Source organism: Heloderma suspectum, chromosome 1 (assembly GCF_057233095.1).
Source record: "Heloderma suspectum isolate Gila_16-S chromosome 1, 16-S_ref, whole genome shotgun sequence".
Lineage (NCBI taxonomy): Eukaryota > Metazoa > Chordata > Lepidosauria > Squamata > Helodermatidae > Heloderma > Heloderma suspectum.
The window spans coordinates 22,851,319-22,875,317 of NC_139458.1; the positions used below are offsets into that span (position 1 = coordinate 22,851,319).

The following is a 23,999-nucleotide window of genomic DNA, read 5'->3' on the forward strand; positions in this document are numbered from 1 at the left end:
CATATAGCCATCAGGACTAGTAGCCATTGATAGCCTTCTCCTCCAGAAGTTTGTCTCACCCCCTTTTAAAGCCATCCAAATTGGTGGCTATCACTATGTCTTGTGGTAGCAAATTCCATAGTTTGAGTATGCACTGTGTGAAGAAGTACTTCCTGTTATCTGTCCTGAATCTCTCACCAATCAGCTTCATGGGATAACCCCAAGTTCTAGTATTATGAGGGAGGGAGAAAAATATCTCCCAATCTATATTCTCCACACCATGCATAATTTTGTACACCTCTATCATGTCTCCCCTTACTCACCATTTTTCCAGGCTAAACAATCCCAGCTGTGGTAACCTTCCATCATAGGGGATTTGCTCCAGCCCTTCAATCATTTTAGTTGCCCTTTTCTGCACTTTTCCCAACTCTACAATATCCTTTTTTTAGGTGCGACGACCAGAACTGTACACAATATTCTAAGTGTGGTCGCACCATAGATTTATATAAGGGCAGTATGATATTGACATTTCCTTTCCTAATTACGCCTGGCATGCAGTTTGCCTTTTTTACAGCAGCCACACACTGGGTCAACATTTTCATTGAGCTGTCCACCACAACCCCACGATCTCTTTCTTGGTTAGTCACTGCTAGCTCAGATCCCATCAAGTTATATTTGAAGTGTGTGTTGCGGGGGGGGGGGCGGGTTTGCCCCAACGTGCATCAATTTACACTTGCTTACATTGAACCCCATTTGCCATTTTGATGCCCATTCTCCTAGTTTGGAGAGATCTTTTTGGAGCTCCTCACAGTCCTTTTTTGTTGTTATGGCAAAGAAAACACTGACTATAATTTCAAAACTTCAGAGGGCTCCAGGGAAAAGTTAATTATGACCGGGAGAATGATTCAAGTGAGCCACAGAGTAACTGAGGCATATTCTCAAAGTGCTTCATTTGCATGACTAATTAAATGTCGGCTGAGCACAATACCTGTCTCACATCCTGGATCGTAACCGCTGTCGAAAGCTGCAAACCCAGCACCGGGGGCCATAATGAACTCTCCATTCAGTGGGATGAACTAAGTAGCAAAAGAAACCAAACAGAAAGAAAAGATGTTGCAAGGCATCTCTGGTCTGGGCTGTTCCAGACAAGCCAGGATCACAACTGAGTAATGTTAACAACATTCCTACACAATTCCCACTAGTTATAAACACTTTCCAAACGCAATGAGCTTTAGTAATATTGATTCATTCATTCAAAGTTGCAACCCGGCATAGTACGAAGTACAGTACAGTCTCACGTCAATCCGAAGTACTTCAATGACCAGATGCTTGCATAAACAGGTAGGTTTTACTGTCTGGATGTCACAGATACTAAGTGTCATGGGGAGCTTGGACAAGCTGGGGGTAGTAATGCTCCTGGAATCCTGGGCCCCACAAACTGCAAGTCTCCCTTTTCAAATTTTGGTAGGGAAGCAAAATGCAGTAAAATGCAAAGGTTCACTGATTCAGAAATATAATGCCCTTCCTAGACTGCAGCACTACAAACTGCTAGTTTTCTGTAGCCCGTTTCACATGTTCAGCTCCATAGGGACGGAAGGTGTGGGACTGCAGTGCCCCGCCCCACCCCATATGCATATTCGGGTGAAGGTGTAAAAGAGCCTGAGCTTCTTGTAATCGAGGACCCTGACAGTTCAAGCAATGCCTTTTTTTCGTTCCTCCTTTGCTTATATTACTCTGTGGAGTATGCCGATTCTGGTAGCGCTTCCCTTTTACATGTGTGCCTAAACTAGCGTGGGTGCTGCTGTCCCACTGATGCTGAAGGTTCTTTGCGTATTGAATAAATCATGTTTAACGATCCCATAAATTATTCTGCTCAGAATAATTTATGGGGGTTGGACTCGATTGTCTTGTAGGCCCCTTCCAACCCTACTATTCCAAGATTCTATGATTCAGAGCGTACTTGCGACATTTAGCTTTCTGGTTTGCAGAATTTTAAAGTTTAACTAGCCATACACAAAGGGCTACTTCATATTGTTGCACACTCACCCCATTTCTCCAAGTGGTGAGTAGTTTCAGGGGTGCCAGTGTGTACTCTAGCTTTGGTTTCCCTAGAGCAAGTTCACTGGAGACTTACTGGCATTTCAAAATATTGGCATTTATTTACACATATTCAGGCTGAACAGAGGTGGAGGTTCTTCATTAACAATAACACCCACCCCCACTCACCCTCACCAATAGATATGCCAAAGTTCACTAATCAAAATAAAAAAAGGAACAGATGCACCAACCAAATTCCCAACACGTTTCGACACAGGTGTTTAAATCAAGGAAAAAACTCTTAAGGCACAATCCTATGCACGTTTAGACAGGGAAAAGTCCTACAACTCCCAGCAACTCCCAATGCTGGGAGTTGTAGGACTTTCCCCATCTAAACATGCATAAGATTTCTCCCTTTGAGACTTTTCTGGAGGATTCCCTGTCCCTTACTTCTTGTAAAGAAGACATTCTTTGAAAAAAGTAAGGGAGAGGGAATCCTCCAGAAAAGTAGCTTAGGAGTTTTTCCCTTGATAAAGACCTGTGTCGAAATGTGTTGGGAATTCAGCTGGTACAGCTGTTCCTTTTTTGATTTTGGCTTCCAACCTTACAGCTGTTTTTTCTGATCCTTATTGGTACTGTTGCAAAGTTCACTAATCCCCCTCAGATTTCTAGGGGGACTGCCAGCACTAGCCCCCCGCCCCCCGTCCTTTCCTCCATCTGACCTCTGGTGCAACTCTCTGGTGCTTTCATTGTTCACACAGAGTGAATTAGCACATTCCACAGCAGGGAGAGGAGAAAGGTAAGTCCCTTTCTAAAACAGACACCTCCTTGTTACCCAAAAGGCCAGGGATGGAGGGCCAATAGGCAAACCTCCAAAATAAAAGGGCATCATCCAGCCTCAACTTGTCCAACTGGTTTGGGCTCTTTAAGCAATTCCCCCCCCACACACACACACACACAAATCATGAATCTTTTACCATCTGAGTCACTGGGCTAAGAGGGATTCCTGGGAGGTTATCTTGAGCAACCAACCAGCCTGGGAAGTTATCTTGAGCAACCAACCAGCCAATCAATTCCCATCTCATTACAACATGTTAAAAATTCCAGCACGGAATACACTTTGGAGTGGGAATTAACATGCAACATGGAACATCGCATCTGGTGGCCCATGCTTGTATGTTTCACTGGGTGTACATGTGGTGTGCAGGCACTAGGAAGACCGTACCAATCATGGTTTCCCTGTGCACATGAGTGCAGTGAAATACACACATGTGCAATCGCCACACATTAACTCCTACATGGCAGTGCTTTCCACGTAGGAATTTTATAACATGTGAAGCGGCTCTAAGATCACTGATGATTTTACATATATGCAAACCTACTTTTTAAGGCAAAAGGAATACAAGGCCTTTTGTAGCTTTAGTAGTTGAAGAGAAAGTTTCAACTAATGCAGCTTTTCCCACCCCTGCAAGTCAGACTGAAGCCTGAACCTGCTTAGATCGCCACCGACAAAACTCTTCAGTCTTTCATCGCATCTGGCCTCCCTAGCTTCTTCAGAAATATGAATTATCATTAGCGTTTAACTTCATAGTGGCTTGGTTCAGACATAATGCCAAACCAGGGCTTGGCACTACATGAGCAAGCCTTGGGGTCATTCCCTAGTGTGCTACGATTCCCTCCCTTCTAGCAAGGAGCAAACCATAGGTTGCTCTTACATCTGAACTGGTAGATGACGGCTTGCTTCACAAACCAGCGTTGCATGCAAAAGGTTGACAATGCTGGGCTTAGATGGAACAATGATCTGACTCAGTATAAGGCAGCTTCCTAAGATCCCAGGTTCGATCCCTGCCATCTCCAGTTAAAAAAGGATCAGGAAACATCTTTGCCTGGGATTCTGGGGATCTGCTGCCATTCAGAGTCGATAATACTGGATGCTTGGACAAATAGTCTGTCCTTCTACAAGGCCACTTCCTAACCAGAATTGGATTGCAAAGGGAACCAGTTAACCCTCAGGCTTATTCATATGCCACCAAACTATGGTTTGCCATTATGTCTGAACCAAGCCAGTGTTTCTACAAATGTCAGAACCAGTGTTACCACAATTACACCGTAAAGGTTAACAAACCAAACAAAGGGAGCCATGTTGGTATCTGCCTTGAGTGCCATTTTTGGGGTACAAAGGCAGGGTACAAATCAAATAAATAAGAAGAAATTATCCAAAATCCATAAAACACCTTTATTAAGCCAACTCAAAAGTTACAAAATAATTAGCAAGCTTTTGAGTTCTTCTTCAAGGTGTTTGGTAAACAAAGCCAGGGGGAGGAAAGCTGGCTGATGTTGAAGCCACAGAGTCTGCATGCAGGAACAGTCCCACATCCCATCTTCAAATGGTTGCTAAATGCAAACTCCATGGCTTCAACATCAGCCAGCTTTCCTCCCCCATCCCACTTGCGTTGTTTACCATCTAGCCTGATGCAGTGCTCTAGAGAACTTGAAAGCTGACACACTATTTTGTGACATTTTGGTTGGCCTAAAAACTGTAAAGTTTGTATAACAGTTGATATATTTACTACATTTTCTTTCATCTGAGGTGGCAGGCTAATCTGAGAGGGAGAGATTTACCCAAAGTGCCCTGGGGATTCAAACCCATGTTCCCCCAGCGTTCAGGTCCAACCCTCTATCCTCTACACACACCTCCCTCTCCCCCATTCACACAGAGATGTCAGAAAAAGGAAAGAATTAAATGTTTTTAAGACAGCAACGCTTCTATTCGATTTTGTCTGCTATGCGGTGATTTCAGTTTCATTCCTGTGAGCCAAAAGCACTCTCTGCTTTGCTCCACCTGCATTGTGCCAGCATTGTCCTGCTCGCATGTCACAGACTGCATCATCAGAACATGCTGTTCTGCAATGCTGGAAGCACTTGGGAGTGCTGCAAAAGAGCTTGTCTGCAATCAAACCCGTGTGACGACGCTGATTGGAGGTAGTGTTGGACCTTGAGTTGCTTCTCCTGCCATAAACTAAGGCTGAGTGCCTTTTAGCTCGCCTGGCATTGATTGAGGTCCCTTTGAGAGGAATACGGGGTTTTTTAATACAGAGGTTTCCATTCCTGCAAAGCTGTTTACACTAAGCCGTACCTCTGGGATTAAAATTGGAAAGGAGGAAAAAGGCAGATTCTACTGTTATCCGGCTAATTACTTTCTGCCTATTTTGATCTGGCCTTGTCTTTAGGTGTGCTTGCCAGCTCTTACCTGCAGATGGCAGCAGTTTGTCAGCGCTATCCAAACATAAGGAGCAATTTCCCTTTTCAACTGGGGATGAACCAGGAAGGGAGAAGAAGGGAATTTACAATAAGAGGGTTTCCAAAAAATGATCACTACCAAATCACTGTTCAGAAAAAAAATATTCCCTTTTATGCAATGGGAAAATTGGACCTGATCAAATGACTTTATGCCTGATTCATCCAGATTGGCCATTCCATGAACGGAATGGTTCCTTCTGTTCATGCAAGGCCCCAGGATCTAATGGAGCTTCCCAACTAGAGGAAGGGAGCAAGGAGGTGTTGTTAGCTGATTCCTTCATCAATTCTGCCTTCCCCTTGCATTACCTCTCATGTGCCTCCAGAGCAGGGGTCCCCAATATTTTTGGGCCTGCCGGCGCATTTGGAATCCTGACAAAATGTCATGGGCACCAGTGACAAAATAGCCACTGTGTAGGCATGGCTACTCACAAAATGGCTGCATGGAGGGGTGTGTGGCTACTTACACGATGGCCACCATTGGAGGTGGTGCGGGTCAGGTCAGAAAGATGACAAGACTGCAAAATAGTTCAAATATGAAATAATTTACTAACAAATAAATAAAACAAATACAAACATCCAAACATTATCAACAAATAGTTATAACAGAAATACAAACCTCCAAATATTCCTGGCAGAGAAATACAAACAAAAAAAGCATCCAAACATTCCTGCCATAGAAATACAAACATCCAAACTTGCCAGCAAAACCATAGTATGCATAGAAGGATCAGAGGCATGGATCATCATGGTTTTCTTATGGGATCTCCCTCAAACCAACCTGAAATTACAGATCGCATTGCAGATCTGTGATTTTAAGGTGGTTTGGGGGAGATCACATGTAGAAATCATGAGTAAGAGAGTGCCCGTTTTTAATCCTACTGGGAAACTCAACTTTAAAAACAAAAATGAGGCTTGTGTGGCACCATAAAAAAAGAAAGACCGCTAACATGTTAGTACTACCTAGCATAAGCTTTCATGGGCTATAACCAACTTCAGTCACACACACACACACACACACACACACACTCCATATCACATAAACACACAAACACACACAGAGAGAAATGTGCCATTGAGGAGTCTCTGAAAACATGATGGTGGAAGGATAGAGCAGAAGCAGGGATGCCTCTCTGCCATCTTAAGAAGGGGCAGAGGAGGGCCAGGGTGTTAGAAAAAAAAGGAGACTCCATAACCGTTGGCGTCTCAAGTTACGTAAGAGCCCAAGTGGCGGGAAAATATAGGCGGAGCAAAAAGGGAATCATACTGACGCGCTCATGACTAACAGCTTGGTAAGCTGATAGTGACTGTTTATTGGATATTAACTTAGTGAGCCGATGTACTAACTGTTTCATTGGTTACTGGTAAGAACAATAGAAGCGATATGATATAAAGGGCTTTTGCACACGTGTCTCGGGGTCCAGACTGCTCTGCACCCGTTTTGCAAAACGTTCAATAAAATAGTGTTGGATCCACTGCTGCCTGCCTGGCATTCTTTTCTTCTAAACCGAAAGCAAGGACTTTTTATCTAACAATTTGGTGCCATGACTTGGATCCTGCTTCGGGGCGCGTCCCCTTCGCGCTGAGCCGAGGGGCCGCGGAGGAGAAGTGGCCACAGGCGGTTGTTTTACACTGCCTTCTCCTCACGACGGTGGCGGCAGAGGCGCCTGGGGACCAACGCCAGAGGAAGAGGGAGACGTGATCACTCTTTTTAGGCACCGGCAGTGGATCAATAAGCAGCTGGACGCAGCTGCGGGCGGGACAGAAGAGGCTTTTGGGGTAAGTGAAACAGCTTACATTAGGGGATAAACGCGGGACGGTGGTGTGTTTGTGATTGTGTGAGACGCCTACGGGCGAAGCGAGTGGGGAGCCCCGATCTGCATTTCCTTACCCCGGAGACGGGCTAGGTCAGAGGAGGGCGAAGCGCAAGAATTGCTGACTGAAATTCCCACTGTCATGGGTGGGTCCCAATCTAAGTCTGCGAAGAAGTCCCATACGCCCTTGGAGTGTTGTTTGCGCAATTGGTCACATTTTAAGCAGGATTATGGAACTAAGATGACAAAGGATCGTCTTGTCTTTTTTTGCACCCGGGAATGGCCAATATTAGAACCCAAATGGCCACCCGAGGGGTCTTTTGACCCAACCTTGGTATCTGATGTGCGAACAATAGTAGCACAGAGGGGAAGTTGGGACCAGTTCCCTTATATTGATTCGTGGGCAACTTGTGTGCCCCTTGGCGGCAGGCCTGCTCCGTGGGTTGTTAAATGCATGTCCCTTGCCCTTCCCATGGTGGTCAAAAGGAAACCACCAAAAGAAGGACCACCCAGGGTTGTGGCCATGGCACCGGAAGACCTACTGCTTCCTCCTCCCTACGGGACAGCCGTCGCAGGGCGCTCGTTGCAACCACCACCCTCTCCTGAGAGGCCCGCCCAGCGGTTAGATGCCCCCGAGAAGGACCCCTCTCATGAAATAGTACCAGAGGACCCCACCCCTCTAGTTGAACACCAGGACACTCTCCAAGATCGTCTATATTCCCTAGAGGAAAGATTGGAGGTCCTACAGAGAGAGGCAAAAGGGGGACCTAACTACAACCTGCGAAAGGACCCCCAACCACCGGTGAAGTTCACCTTCCCCATCAGAGAAGTCCCCGACCCTACCGCCCAACATCCTCAAGGGACGATGTTTGTTTATGTCCCATTCACAACATCTGATTTGTATAATTGGAAACAATTTAACCCCTCCTTTGAAGAGGATCCCGGGCCACTCCTGTCTCTGATGGAGAATGTGAGGCTTACTCACAACCCCACATGGGACGATACACAAATGCTATTAACACCTGTTTTCTCAGCCAAAAGCCAACCATCCTTGCGGGGGCACGAGCCAAGTATAGGGAGGAAAATCCCCAGGCAACTGAGGAGGAGACGGCGGAGGTTCTGCCCACAGGGCGACCCAATTGGGGGGTGGCCACAGCGGCACATAGACGCTTACATGCTGACTATTTTCGACTCATTTTAGCAGGCATGAAGAAAGCCGCGAGAAGGGCCCCCAATTTGCAAAAAGTCCTGACTCTAAAGCAAGACAAAAACGAACCTCCTGCCGTGTTCCTCCAAAGGCTGAGGGAAGCCTTTGCTAAATATACTGACATTGACTTGAATGATCCAAATAATTTAAGGATCCTCACGACTCAGTTCGTGGGAAATAGCTGCCAGGACATCAGAAAGAAGTTGCAAAAAGTTGAAGGAGGGTTGGCAGCTGACCTAGGAGTTTTAGTTGAAGTAGCTCAAAAGGTTTATGAGAGGCGAGAAGAAGAAGAAGGAAAAGAAAAAGACAAGAGGCAGGCCAAGCTCCTTGCTGCGGTTCTTAAACCTGACAAAGAGGGAGCTAGGAAGGGGAGGAAAGGGGGAAGGAAAGGATCTCCCCTGGGGAAAGATCAATGTGCCTTTTGTAAGAAAATGGGGCACTGGAAGCGTGACTGTGAGGCTTTGAAGCAGAAAGAGAGAGGGGAAAATACGGGAGGAGCGCAGAGAGTTCTGTATGAACAGGAAAGAGATTAGGACAGACTGGGGCCCGGCCCCCTCTTAGCCGTCTCTGAGGCAAGACAGGGCCCCATGGTCAAAATAAAGGTTGGGGGCCGCTCCTACAAAGCCCTTGTGGACACAGGGGCCGCCCTGTCCGTCCTCCCCCTCAGTGAGCCCCCAACGGGAGGTGGGGGGTTCACCACCATAATGGGGGTTGAGGGAAGGGCAACCCAAGTGCCCCTCTCTCGTCCCCTGTTCGCCAAGGTTGGGAAAACACACCTAGAACATGCATTTGTCTGTACCCCCTCCTGTCCGGTGGCATTGCTAGGGAGGGACTTATTGACTAAACTCCAAATTGAGATTGCTTTTACTCCTGACGGAAGGATGGAGATACGGCTCCCTAAACAGCAGAGTAGTAACTACCAAATGGCCCTTTTGAAGGTTGCAGAAGAATCCACCCCAGAGGCCACCGAGGACTGGAGCTTAATAGAAAACAGAGTCAACCCTCTAGCTTGGGCCGGGATTGGAGGGGCCTCTCGTGCCAAGTCGGCAGCACCATACAAAATTCCCCTCAAGGAGGGAGCAAGGCCTGTTCATGTGAAACAGTATCCCCTTTCCCGCCAAGGAAAGGAGGGCCTACAACCAGTAATAACAAAGCTCCGAGAAGAAGGCCGGCTCATTGAGATAATGTCCCCCTATAACACGCCCATCATCGCTGTGCCAAAAAGGGGAGGGGGGGCAAGGGCTACCGCTTAGTGCAAGACCTCTGGCTCATTAATCAGCAGATCGAGGCCCCCCATCCTGTGGTCCCCAACCCACACACCCTCCTTGTAGGAATTCCGGAAGAGCACGCCTGGTTCACTGTCATAGACCTAAAAGACGCCTTTTTCAGCATCCCCCTCCACCCTGATTCAAGGCCTTTGTTCGCCTTTGAATGGGAAAGCCCAGGGGGGGGTGTCAAAAGTTCAATTAGCATGGACAGTCATCCCTCAGGGGCTGAATCTCTCACCGGTGGTCTTTGGCCAGCAGCTCCAAAAGGATCTCGAACCCTGGGTCCAGCAGCACTCAGAGGTGCATCTCCTCCAGTACTGTGACGACCTCCTGATTTCAGCCAAGGCCAAGAATGCGTGCCTGAGTGGGACGGTTTCCCTCCTCAACTATCTAGCGGGGGGGGGGTATAAAGTGTCAAAAGAAAAAGTACAGTTGGCCCAACCAACTGTAAAATTCCTAGGCTACCACATAACTAAGGGGACTCGGAGCCTAGGGCAAGAAAGAGTTGAAGTCATCCGTGACACTCCTGTCCCTAAGTCCCCCCGCGAATTGAGGGCCTACCTGGGGCTGACCGGATTCTGCCGACTATGGACAGCAAACTATGGGGAGACAGCGCGGCCGCTGTATGAGGCGCTGCAGAAAGATAGACTGGATAAATGGAAATGGACTAAGGAAATGGATAAGTCTTTTCTCAGTCTTAAAGCTGCTCTTGTGTCACCACCTGCTCTAGCCATACCAAATCCCAGCCGGCCATTTAGACTTTATGTGCATGAAAATAAGGGCATAGCTTCGGGAGTGCTTTGCCAGCGAAAAGGGCCCTCTTGGAGACCAGTGGGATATTACTCCAAGGTCCTAGATGTCGTAGCGCGAGGATGGCCAAGTTGCCTGAGGGCAGTAGCGGCAACGGCTCTGGTTTGCGCTGAAGCGGAGAAATTGACAATGGGAGGACCCATTGAAGTTTGGGTGCCGCATGGAGTGCCACAAATTTTGGGATCAGGAGGAGGAAGCAAATTTCTCAACCCAGCCCGGCATTCCCGATATGAAATAGGTTTACTAACAAACGAAAACCTCACTTTTAAGGCTTGCTCCAGCTTTAATATCGCCACACTACTGCCAACATTACTGGGCACAAACGGATCAGGACTCCCAGATCATGACTGCCTTGAAGTATTAGACCTAGACACCAAAGGCCGACCGGACCTTGAGGATGAACCAATAGAGGGAGCCAGAGATCTGTTTGTAGATGGATCTAGCTATATGCTGGATGGAAGGCGCTACACAGGCGCGGCCGTCGTTACTCTAGAGGAGAGTGTGCGCGAGGAAAGGCTGCCTCCTCATTTCTCCGCCCAATCCGCTGAACTGGTAGCCCTGACAAGAGCCCTGCAAGCCAGCAAGGGAAAGCGAGTAAATATTTATACCGATAGCAAAAATGCCTTCGCCGTTGTGCATGCTCATGGGCAACTGTGGAAAGAGAGGGGATTCCTTACAGCAAACGGATCTCCAGTGGCTAATGGCGGCCTAATAGTGGATCTTCTGGATGCCCTCCAGCTACCCTCACAAGTAGCTGTTGTCCACGTCCGAGCCCATGGGAAAGAAAAAGAGGAAAAATGGAGACAGGGAAACCAGAAGACAGATGAGGCCACAAAAAGAGCAGCCAGAGAGGGAATCCAAGGAACATTCCTCATTCTACCCAAAAGAAAAGAGCGCCCCACATACTCCCCTGCTGAGTTACGGATGGCACAAGAACACGGAATAAGTCCCTGCGATGACGGATGGATCCAGATGACAGATGGAAGACTGCTTCTTCCACAGACCCTGCAGAGGGTTGTTCTAGAGCAAGTTCACCATTCTCTTGGACACCCTGGAGCATCAGCCATGATCGACTATTGCAAGAGGCTGTTTGTCTCCCCTGGCTTAACTGTATGCGCCCATTGACTAGCCGCAACCTGTGAAGTCTGCCAGAAAACCAACCCTCCCAGGGCACCCCCTCCTCCAAAAGGAGGGCGACCATGGGCCTACTATCCTTTCCAGAGGGCGCAGATTGATTTTGCTGAGATGCCACCATGTAGGGGTTACAGGTATTTGCTTGTAATAGTATGTCAAATGACAGGGTGGGTAGAGGCGTTTCCATGTAGGAACTGCCAAGCTAAAACTGTTGTTGCTAAATTGTTACAGGAGGTGGTGCCCCGGTTCTCCCTGCCTGAAGTTATAGAATCCAATCAGGGCTCACATTTCACCTCAGTTATTACACGGGGGCTGGCACAAGCTCTGGGAGTAGAGTGGCATTTACATTGCCCCTGGAGGCCCCAGGCAAGTGGACAGGTTGAAAGAATCAATCGGAGCCTCAAGGAGACTGTAACCAAACTCCAACGAGGGGTGAAGCTCACTTGGGTTGAGGCTCTGCCAATAGCTTTAACGAAGCTTCGAAGGATGCCAAGAAAGGACATAAAATTGTCCCCCTTCGAACTGATGTTGGGGTTCCCGCCTCATGTACACTGCGGAAGGAGGGAGGAAGTCAAGTGGGAGGTGGGTGATCAGATGCTAAGGGATCAGTTGACTTCTCTACAGTCTGTTCTTTCACAGCTACGAGCTTATTCCGTTCCGTTTCAGAGACTGCCTTTAGATGCACCTATCCATCTCTTCCAGACGGGAGACGAGGTGTTGCTGAAAAAGTGGAATAAAGAAGCTTTAAAGGAAGGGTGGGAGGGGCCTTATTTGGTGGGACCAACCAGCCACTCATGTTTAAAGCTTGTGGGTTCTAGTAAATGGACACATTGCAGCCGGATAAAGCCATTTAAGCGACCCTCGCTTCCTTCTGTCACCTGGAAAGAACAGGAGGACACAGGCAACGGTCCTTTGCTCCCTGGCACCCCTCCGGAAGCTGCCAAGGACACAGGCGAAGAAGCCATCCAGGAGCCACAATCGCCTGTAATATACAAGTTACAACATCTGGGAAAAGCTCGGGTTCGAATTACAAAAAACTTGTAATATGAAGCAAGTATTGTGGGTGGTGTTGGTAATGTTAGTTAAAGAAATATTAACGTGGATGGTGATACCTCAAGGACTTGGGCTTGACAGCTTTAAGATAAAACCCCGAAATGTCACACCAACACCCCTCAAACCACTTCTGGTACTGATCCCTGAGAAAGAGAGGCGTCCCTGGAGAACCAGGTTAGGGATCCCAATAACAGAGGAAACTGATAATGTGTGGTTAGAGTGGATAAAGTATACAGCCAAGTCTTTAAATAAGTCTGACTGTTTTGTTTGTGCCACAGGGAGATCTGTAGCAAAGGTGCTGCCCTTTCCACTGGGATGGGACACTCCTTCCCTCCTCACCTGCGTGATCCGTTTGTTCCAACACCCTGATGCATGGGGAGAGGAGGAATGCCAAACCCTCAATAAATTATACCCCCCACTCAAATCAAAGGATCGTGTCAGACCTTCCACAGTCTTCCTGCAAAGAAGAAACCATACCGGATGCATACACCGAAACCTTGCAGACACAGAGGGGCGTATAGGGAACCTGACGAGTAAAGTAAGATGTGTTAATTCCACCCGCTTTAGGAATAATTCCCTTTCAATCCCACGAGCTGATCTCTGGTGGTATTGTGGTGGTCTAGAGTTGTATGAGGTATTGCCCTCCAATTGGTCTGGAGCTTGTGGGTTAGTTCAGTTGGCAGTCCCCTTTTCAATTGCATACCATCCAGCAGAGAAGACTGGCCAACCCCGGCAGAAACGATCAGTAACCCCTTTTGATGATCAAATATATATTGACTCCATAGGAGTACCAAGGGGAGTGCCAGACGAGTTCAAAGGAAGAAATCAAATTTCTGCAGGATTTGAATCTACCCTGTTTTGGTGGGTGACCATTAACAAAAATGTAGATTGGATCAATTACGTTTATTATAATCAACAGAGGTTTATAAACTATACTCGAGATGCTGTAAAAGGATTGGCTGAGCAGCTAGATGCCACCAGCCAAATGGCTTGGGAAAATCGGCGTGTTCTTGATATGATGTTAGCAGAAAAAGGAGGGGGTTGTGTCATGCTAGGTGGACGGTGTTGCACCTTCATCCCTAACAACACTGCCCCAGATGGCACGGTAACAAGGGCTTTGCAGGGCCTCACCGCCTTGTCTGAAGAATTAGCCGAGAATTCAGGGATTAACAACCCCGTGACTGACTGGTTAGAGAGATGGTTTGGAAAATGGAAACACCTAGCAGCCTCAATCCTTATTTCGCTTGTAGTGATGATAGGAGTTTTAGTGTTATTTGGTTGTTGCATTATCCCCTGCGCTAGAAGCTTATCCCAGCGGTTAATTGAAACCACTCTGTCAAAACAGATGCTCTTGCTTTATTGTGCTGATAAAGAAACTCCGTTTTAAATGCTTTAAGACGTGAATAAAGACTTAAAGGAGGGAATTGTAGGGAAAAAAAGGAGACTCCATAACCGTTGGTGTCTTAAGTTACGTAAGAGCCCGAGTGGCGGGAAAATATAGGCGGAGCAAAAAGGGAATCATACTGACGCGCTCATGACTAACAGCTTGGTAAGCTGATAGTGACTGTTTATTGGATATTAACTTAGTGAGCCGATGTACTAACTGTTTCATTGGTTACTGGTAAGAACAATAGAAGCAATATGATATAAAGGGCTTTTGCACACGTGTCTCGGGGTCCAGCTGCTCTGCACCCGTTTTGCAAAACGTTCAATAAAATAGTGTTGGATCCACTGCTGCCTGCCTGGCATTCTTTTCTTCTAAACCGAAAGCAAGGACTTTTTATCTAACAAGGGGGATGGATAGAAATAAAACTGAGGGAAGACAGTGCCCTAGCTTCACCTGTGCCACCTCCACACTGCATGAAGTGCCAGTCCTGGCAACCGCCACCAACAGAAAGGAGTTGGGTGGGCAAGCAAGCAGAGAAAGCTTCTGGCTCCCCCCCCCCCAAAAAAAAAAGCCCTCTGCCACTGCGCACCACAAAACAAACAAACAAGCCTGAGTGGCGCAGCCAGTGAGCCCAGAAATCTAGCATGCACAATGAACAAAAACAGTGCAGGTGTGTGAGCGAGCATGTGACAAAATCCTTAACTTTGCACGTGTTCCCCACATACACCAACCAACATCCAGAGTGCCACAGCAAACACAAGGCAAGCGGCCATGGGGGAGAATGGGGAATGCCCCCGCATCACCACCACCCCAAACACAAATGCCTGGAGATAAAGCAACGTGAGCAGATGAGTGAACAGGCTGGAAATTCCATCGCTTTACCCACCCACCCGCAACAAACAACCAGAAGGGCACAGAGGACAAGCACCACACCTCCCAACACACAAAAATAAAGGGTTGGAGACCAAGCACCATCCCCCTCACCCCCAAAAATGTAGATAGGAGGGTGAGCAAACAGGCAGGAAATGCCCTCTCTTTGCCTGTGCTCCCCTCTCAGATGGGAAAGACCCCAGCCCACTGGGTCCCATCCCCATGCTGCTGGCTTACATTCAAGGGGAACACTTACCTTTCCCTTCTGACACAGCCACCCACTGCTCACGCCTGCTCCTAGCAGGCACAGAATGGGCGTAAGGATGACGTAAACTATTACTTTGGCTAATCAGCAAGCAAGGGGACATGTCAAAACTGCAAGCAGAGGTTCATAGACTTAAAAATATAAAGCAACCAGGTCCATAGATTTAAACACATAGAGCAACCAGGAAGCTTGCAGACATACCTTGTGTACATATATATTGCCTCTAAGGCACCATTAAAGGACTCATGGGCGCAACTGTGCCCTTGGGAGCCCTGTCGGGAGCCCTGCTCTAAAGAGTTCTCCAGTCCTCCAGAGCAGCTTTTCAGGAGGCACAGGGGGCTGAAGGGGGAAAGTTAAATTGTGAAGATCGCCTCCTCACCCCTTCCTCTAGTGCAAGCAGAACTCTGCTGAGCACCACTCTGGATCCAACCCATTCAGTAGAAAGCACAAACAAACCCTTACACAATGTCTGACACCCAATATATTACACTGAGGATATTACCCAAATACAGTTCGCTCCCTGAAATCTCCAGGCCTTTGATATTCACAGAACACATTATGAATGCTGCCACATATCTGTCTCATTCTTACAAATACATTAACCAAAGTTGCATTTACTCTATTGGCAATATGTACTCTAAATACAGTACTTGGGCTCCCATTCAGTACTGTTTTCAAGCAGTTGTAGGTTGCTGTTTCTTTTATTATATGAAGGACACAGTGAGGGAGCCTGCCCCAAAAGACAAGTCAGGATGAGTTGTTCTGTAATTCGATTGCACCAGTCCAGGTAAAGGTCTGGATCTCCCAGGGAATTTTGTAACAATTAACAGTTAAACACCAAAGAATCTCAGAATGTTTCTGTTGTTACAGAATATAGCCTAATTCTTTTTTAAAAGAAGAAAAAAAGAAGTTTTATGGACATACATAAATAAACTCCCAACTTTGAATTATAATGAAAACTGTTGTTATTCGTGGAATCTGCATGTCAAGAGCTTTCCAATTAAGTATGTGTCATGAAAATCAGTCAACAGGAAGGCAGTCAAAAAGGGATGACCACCTAACTCCCAACTTTGAATTATATATAGAAGAGATTCTTCTTCCAATGTACGGCCTAGTCACCTGGAGGTGATCCTTATTAACAGTAAACAATCAGGCAAGTGGCTATTTACAGGCCTAGATGGCACCCAAGCAGTCTGCATGCCAGGCCAGCCGTGACTCATAAGGTTAGAGCTGCTGGGGAAAACATGGGGCCAACCATTCTCATGCTGTAATCGTTCAGCTAGGTTCAGCTATGGGGTGTTAGATGCTCCCAGGTCATTTCAGAGAAGAGGCCAGGCCAAACTAGATGCTTAACAGAACAATAAGGTTATTGCTAAGAACAGTCCCTGTAACTGTCTAGTATTGCCCGTAGCTGGAATAGCAACAAAATATTAAGGTCCCCATGAACTTGAGCACACTCTTGAGAGAGAGCGGAGGACAGGAAGGCCTGGCGTGCTATGGTCCATGGGGTCACGAAGAGTCGGACACGACTTAACGACTGAACAACAACAGTTAAGGTCCCCGTTACATCTCCCCTCCTCCAGTTTCAGTAAAAGTGCAATCTTCTTCAGAGGTCCTATTTTATTTCCTACCATCAAGACAGTAAGAATGTATGAGAAATTTGTTTCAGGTTGATTTTGACTAGAATTACCCAGTTTGCATCTCCCAGAACAAAACCTGGACACAAGTGCAATCTGCAGTTGAAGTCCATACATCTCCGAGCTTGCAGCGCAATTTCCGGAACAAAAAGAAGTGTTCAGAAATGCACCCATTTGAAAAATGCACATAAAAACGCATATTTTGAAAAATACACACAAATCCACTTTAATCAATGCGAGAAAATACGCATAATGGATGCATATATTTGAGGAAATGTGCATTAAAAATGCACAAATTTTCATGCAGGGGAAAGAAACAAAGCTCACAATCTGATAAAGGCACAAATCAGAACAAGCTGCAAGGTGGAATTTGGAGAACTTCAACGACAACACATTTTGTTGATTTGCACATCCCTACAAGACAGGGTACATGGGGCAGGCCTTTTCTGTAGCAGCACCCTGACTGTAGAATTCTCTCCCTAGTGATGTTAGATTAGCCTCCTCCTTGTTCAGTTTTAGGCAGGTAGTTAAAACAGACCTGTTCCATTCAGCTTTTAATGATTTTTAAGGTGGGGATTATTTCACCCTTCAGGCTGTTTTAAAGCTAGCTCTGTTTTTATTTTGGTTTGTTGGTTTCTTTTTAAAAAAAATTCTACATCACTTTGGCAGCCCTGTTAGGGCAGAAAGATGATAAATATTTTAACTGATTAAAGTAAACAGACTAGATGCATCCAATTGAGCGAAGACAGCTAGGCTGCCTCTCTTTTGGGAGGAAATCCTGTAGCGTAGGGAGGATGAACGCTGCTTTATTCTGTCTATTTAGATCTCCACAGGTTCTGGTTTTTCCATTTTTCCTTACCACAGGCACCAAAGGTGCACACCATGCAACTGGTTCTGCATTTTTTTCTCTATTACACCTGCTTCTTCCAATCTCTTTATCTCAGATTCTGTTTTATGAGGTAACAGAACAGGAGGAAAATGCCTTTTGGTGGGTGTCATCAGCAGTGGGCAACAGAAGCCACCATCTTAATTTCCCACAATGCCACTGGCATAGTGTTGCTCTAGGGCATTGTGGGTAATTTAAATGGTGGCTTCTAGACATCTGGGCTAGATCTGCATGACTGCTTTATAGCAGTATTGAAGTGCACTGATAACTGCTGGGGCACATTACACATTCAATATATCACTTTTGTAGTGTTACTTCCTGCTTTTTATTCCACATTATCTGTCAGGAATGAATCTGAGTGTGTGGAGATATCTGGCAGCTCAGATTCGGAACCAGAATGGGAACAGTTAGAACAGAGGGAGGCATCCTCCCTAGTGAGCCCAGATACGGCGAGACTTTCTTCCCAAGACCTTGACACACGGATGGCCCAAACCTGAACAGCTCCCCTCTTCCTCCACCATGAGAACTCAGGGTTCGGAGGAGGAGGAGGAGGAGAGCGAGGGGTGTGACTTCAGGGATGCTAGGGTCCGTCGCAGAGCGGTGTAGGAAAAGTTAGGGGCAGGGCTCAGACACTCCACCAGGCTGGCCACTCGTAGAAGCCAACAAAGGAGGGAGCCACCCTAAGGGAGGGGCATCCCTGAGAAGCAAGTCCAGGTGAGAAGTTCATGCCCAGACTGCTGGCAACGTCTCTAACTTCCACTTCATTTCTTCTTTTGATATTTGTAGATGTGTGGATTAGCTGTTTCATTGCAGTCTGAGAGTTTCCTGGGATCTACATTTGTAAAGCAGCTAGTCTTTAACTAATAAAGTAGCATTAGCCTGAAGCCTTGGTTCCTGGAGCGTGTTGGTTGCGAAGCAAGACGACAAAGAAATATGACATTATCCAATGTGCCGCAACAAATGTCATGGTGTGTCCTATGAGGTATAAATGCTCAAGAGGGATCTGGCATTACTATGATGAGATCATAATGATATGGCACAAGGTGTTGATCTGGCCCTGGTGAACTGAAAGGGGATGGGAGGCAGGGAAAGCTTCATTGTCAGTGGACCCTGCTGGAGTTCCGTCAGTTGCCTGAGCCCTGCTGACACTGGGCTTGACGGCTACCGCTTAACATCATTCACTGGATTCAGCTTCAGCTGGCTGATTCACCTTATCCTATTTATTCCAATCATTTTTCACACAATCATGCTGGCTGACTAGTATTACCACAGCAATTCATTCTACTCTTTCCTCCTGAGGAGTCTTAAGATACACTGAGCTGTCAGCCTCCTTCTGTTGGCTGTCCGTAGTTGCTACTGCAGCAGCGCCTCATAAATCTCTGTGCAGGACACTGTGACACTGACCCAGCATTTCAGAAAGATTCTTCCTTCCCATGATTTATAGCGGGAGCTTCAGGGAGCACAGACAAGGAGAGACCTTCTCAGATACTTTATAACTTAGGAAGTGGGTTCACCCCACCCCTTCCTTGACAGGTGACGGGAAACATATTCTTGCACAGAATAACATGGCCCAGAGTGGCATTAGGAAGCAGTAGGGCTCAGAGCAAGCAAGGCCTAAAGCAGGGATGGGAAACTCTTTTTCAGCTGAGTGCCACATTTTGTCTGTCAGGGGTGCAACAGTGGGCAGGGCCAGAGCAACAACTTGGTGGGCCACATTTTCTCTCTCTGCCACCCTCCCCGCCTCTCTCTGACACTCCCTTTTCTCTCTCTCTCCCTGCCCAGTGGGATGCCAGGGGAGGAACAGATCGCTCTTGCCAGAGGTCTGAACTGATCATTGCAGGGGGCTTTTGAAATCAGTCTGAGAGCCTTTGTACACACGGCTTTTATTGTGCGCTCATAATTCCTCACAGTGGTTTGCGGGTCCTTTACATGATGTCGTCATCCTCCAGGACCTCTCCCGTGTTTTGCAGCCATTCTAGCATGTTTTTCTAACAAGGAACGTCTGGTATATTTCTGAATGGCAGTATGAAACCTAGTGTATTTGCGCAGTTCTGCTATACCACAGTGCCACCTAGTAGTTGTGTAATGGAATATATAGAAAGGCAGAGAAAGAAAACCCCTGGGAAAAAAACACATGTAAAGGAGCCAATCTTAATCCCAGAAAGAATCCAGAAGCAGAAGTCTTGGTAAAGGTGCAGGTTAAAAGCCTCATGTAGAAAAGCCCTGAGAGCTGCATGTGGCCCTAGGGATGCAGACTGCTTACCCCTGGCTTAAAGTAATTTACAGGGCTAGCCCACACATGAAGCAGGCAGTGGAGCTGGTAGAATCATAGAACAGTAGGGTTGGAAGAGGCCTACAGACCATCAAGTCCAACCCCTTGCTCAACGCAGGAATCCAAGTCAGAGCATCCCTGACAGACGGCTGTCCAGCTTCATCTTGAACACCTCCAGTGTGGGAGAGCCCACGACATCCCCAGGTAATTGGTTCCATTGTCGTATTGCTCTAACAGTCAGGACGTCTTTCCTGATGTTCAGCCAGAAACTGGTTTCCTGTAACTTGAGCCCATTATTCTGTCTCCTGCACTCTGGGATGATCAAAAAGAGATCCTGGCCTTCTTCTCTGTGATAACCTTTGAAGTACTTGAAGAGCGCTATCCTATCTCCCCTCAGTCTTCTCTTCTCAAGGCCAAACATGCCCAGTTCTTTCAGTTTCTCTTCATAGGACTTTGTTTCCAGTGCCCTGGTCATCTTTGTTGCCCTCCTCTGAACCCTCTCCAGCTTGTCGGTATCCTTCTTAAAGTGCAGTGCCTAGAACTGGACACAGTACTCCAGATGAGGCCTAACCAGTGCTGAGTAGAGGGGAACTAGGACTTCCCGGGATTTGGAAGCGATGCTTCTATGAATGCAGCCCAAAATAGCATTTGCCTTTTTTGCAGCCACATCACTTTGTTGGCTCATATTCAGCTTGCGATCTACAACAATTCCAAGATCCTTCTCGCTTGTAGTGTTGTTGAGCCACGTATCCCCATCTTGTAACTGTGCATTTGGTTTCTTTTTCCTAGGTGCAGAGCTTGGGATTTATCCCTATTAAATTTAATTCTATTATTTTCTGCCCAGCGCTCCAGTCTATCAAGACCACTTTGAATTCTGTTTCTGTCTTCCAAAGTATTAGCTATTCCGCTCAATTTTGTGTCATCTGCAAACTTGATCACCATTCCCTGCACCTCCTCATCCAAGTCATTAATACAAATGTTGAAGAGCACTGGGCCCAGGACTGAGCCCTGTGGTACCCCGCTTGTTACCTCTACCCAGTTTGAGAAGATCCCATTGATAAGCACTCTTTGAGTCCAATTCTGTAGCTAACTGTGGATCCACTGGATCGTTGTTTCATCTAGCCCACTTTGAGCTAGTTTGCTCATCAAGATATCATGGGGCACTTTGTCAAAAGCTTTGCTGAAGTCGAGGTATATTATGTCCACAGCATTCCCACAGTCCACAAGGGAGGTTACTTGATCAAAAAATGATATCAGATTCATCTGGCAGGATTTGTTCTTGACAAATCCATGTTGGCTTCAAGTAATCACTGCATTGTTTTCAAGGTGCTTACGGATGGATTGCTTTATAATCTGCTCCAGAATTTTCCCAGGGATTGATGTCAGACTGACTGGTCTGTAGTTCCCAGGTTCCTCCTTTTTTACCCTTTTTGAAGATAGGGACAACATTAGCCCCCTTCCAGTCATCTGGCACTTCCCCCGTCCTCCATGATTTCTCAAAGAGAATAGGCACTGGTTCTGAGAGTTCTTCTGCCAGTTCCTTTATTACTCTAGGGTGCAGTTCATCTGGCCCTGGAAATTTGAACTCATTCGAAGTAATTAGGTGTTCCTTGACCACATGCCTATTGATCTCAAGCTGCAATCCTGCCCCTTCAGCCTGTACTTTGCCTTTGCCAGCGGGCTCATAGACCCTCTTTTGGGAGACGACTGAGCCAAAGTAGGAATTGAGCCCTTCTGCCTTTTCTTTGTCATCTGTTATCATTTTGCCATCCTTATTTAATAGCTGAACCACCATTTCTTTCCTCTGTCTTTTACTATGCACATAACTGAAGAAAGCTTTTCTGTTGCTTTTAGCATCCCTCGCTAACCTCAGCTAGTTCTCAGCTTTAGCCTTCCTGACGCCATCCCTGCAATTCTGTGCTACCTGCCTCTACTTTTCCTTTGTTGCTTGGCCTTCCTTCCACTTCCTATATGTGTCCTTTTTTGTTTTCAGGTCATCTCTAAGCTTTTTGTGAAGCCACATTGGCTTCTTCTGTTGTCTTCCACCTTTTCTTCTTGTTGGAATTGTTTGTAATTGTGCCTTGAGAATTTCCTTTTTTTTAAACTTCCACCCATCTTGGACTCCTTTTCTCATTAGAATCGCTTGCCATGGGACCTTACTGATCATTGTTCTCAGTTTATTAAATCTGGTTTTCCTAAAATCCACGGTACGGGTTTGGCTACACTTGGCTTTTGCTTCCTTTAGAATCATGAACTCAAGTATAACATAGTTGCTTTCCCCCAGAGTTCCTGTAACTGCTACTTTACCCACTAAATAATCTCTGTTGGTTATGGGGATGTACGGATTCCCCACCATCTGTTCCGGTGGGGAATCCATGGGAGGGGAGGAGATCCGTTCCTCCTGATGAAGTTCTACATGCTGTGGCCAAACACATTCTTCCCAGCCTTTGTGAGGTGCAACCCGTCCCTTGCTAACAGCCCATCTTCCAGGAAGTATAGCCTGTGGTCCCAGAATCCAAATCTCTCTCGTTGGCACCACCTTCATAGCCAGTCATTCACCCGGAGTATTTCTCATTCCCTTTCTATCCCTCTTCTAACTACTGGAAGGATGGATTAGAAAACTATCTGGGCCCCAAAGTTCTTGAGTTTCCTTCCCAAAGCTTCAAAGTCTTATGTGATTTCTTCGTAGCTCCGCTTGGCGGTATCATTTGTCCCCACATGGATGAGAAGAAAGAGATACCTGTCAGTGGGCTTTATGAGTGCAGGCAACCCTTCAGTCACATCTCTAATCTGTCCTCCCAGGAGACAGCATACCTGGCGAGTCCACGGGTCTTCACGACATACTTGGGTTTCGATCCCATGCAGCAAGGAGTCTCCCACTACGACTATTCTTCTCTTATTGTTGCTGTAGGCTTTGGTTTCATCACCTCTGCTTGGGTGACCTTCAGCCTCTTGCTCGTTCTCATGCAGGTTCCCCTGTAATTCTTCCTCTGCAGGCTGTCCTCCAGTCTCATCTTCCAGTACCTGGAAACGGTTCCCTAGTTCTACTGCCTCCACTGGTGCCGAGTGTCTTCTAGTTCTTCTGCTCCTAACTGTCACCCTTTTCCAAGGAGTATCCTCTACTTCATTTTTCCTCACCTCAGCAGTTTCCTCTTCTGCCTCAGCTTGCTGTTGCTCTTCTAACTCCTGTACTTCACTTTGCTGCTGTAGTTCCACCGTTCTGTCCAAGAACTCTTCATGTCCTCTTATTCCCTGGAGGGTCAACACTCGCCACTCCAGTCCTCTGACTTTTTCTTCCAGCAGTGTGATCAACTTACACTTGTGGCGCGTGTAGGCCATGTTGTTCTCAGGCAAGAAAACTAACATGGCACACACCTTGCAGGTCACCACCACTGGAGAGTCTTTTCCTTCCATAGTCTCTTTTCCCTTTTTGTGTCTAGCTTTCTGGTTGTTCTAGAGTAGCCTGTGCCTGGTCCTCTACTCACTGCAGGTTAAAAACAGAGTCCCACTGGTATGGAAGTGTGTGTAAGAAGACAATTTTTTAAAAAATGAAAAAAGTTAAAATAAATAAATAAAAATGTTAGAGACCTCCCCCTTGACCTCCCCTGCCGAAATCCCCTGGCCAACTCTGTTTGCTCCCCCTGTCCACTTGTTCTGATCGCTCACTCTCTGGGAGCTTGCTTGCTTCTATAGTCCCAAGACCAGCTGGAGCAGCTTCCTCTGCTCTGCTCTGCTCAGCTGGGAGGTGGGAAAACAGACTGAAGCTTCCTGCCCACACAGCTGCTGGGAGTACTCAGGTCACACACACCCAATTCAGTTGGAGCTCTCAGGAGCACCTGGTGAGCTCAAAGCCCTCTGGGCTTCCTCCAGCCCAGTTACCTCTTTGCCTTTGTCTTCTCTGCAACTGCACCCCCCCCCCCCGGCCAACTCCTGTTTGCTCCCCCTGTCCGCTTGTTCTGATTGCTCGCTCTCTGGGAGCCTGCTTGCTTCTATAGTCCCAAGACCAGCTGGAACAGCTTTCTCTGCTCTGCTCTGCTCAGCTGGGAGGTGGGAAACAGACTGAGGCTTCCTGCCCACACAGCT

General features: G+C 46.9%; 1 protein-coding gene across 2 annotated transcripts in view; it reads right to left on the reverse strand.

The window, feature by feature from the left end:
- The window catches only part of AMN (amnion associated transmembrane protein), a 118,280-nt gene that overhangs the window by 36,700 nt on the left and 57,581 nt on the right, over positions 1–23,999 (reverse strand). The window contains exons 4-5 of one of the 2 annotated variants that reach the window (XM_084826671.1): positions 5,781–5,831; positions 968–1,055 (exon numbers count right to left, since the gene is read on the reverse strand). In XM_084826671.1, the coding sequence (XP_084682797.1) occupies positions 968–1,055; positions 5,781–5,831 (139 nt within the window). The remainder of the gene's footprint in view (positions 1–967; positions 1,056–5,780; positions 5,832–23,999) is intronic. The other variant, XM_084826679.1, reaches the window with a different exon arrangement.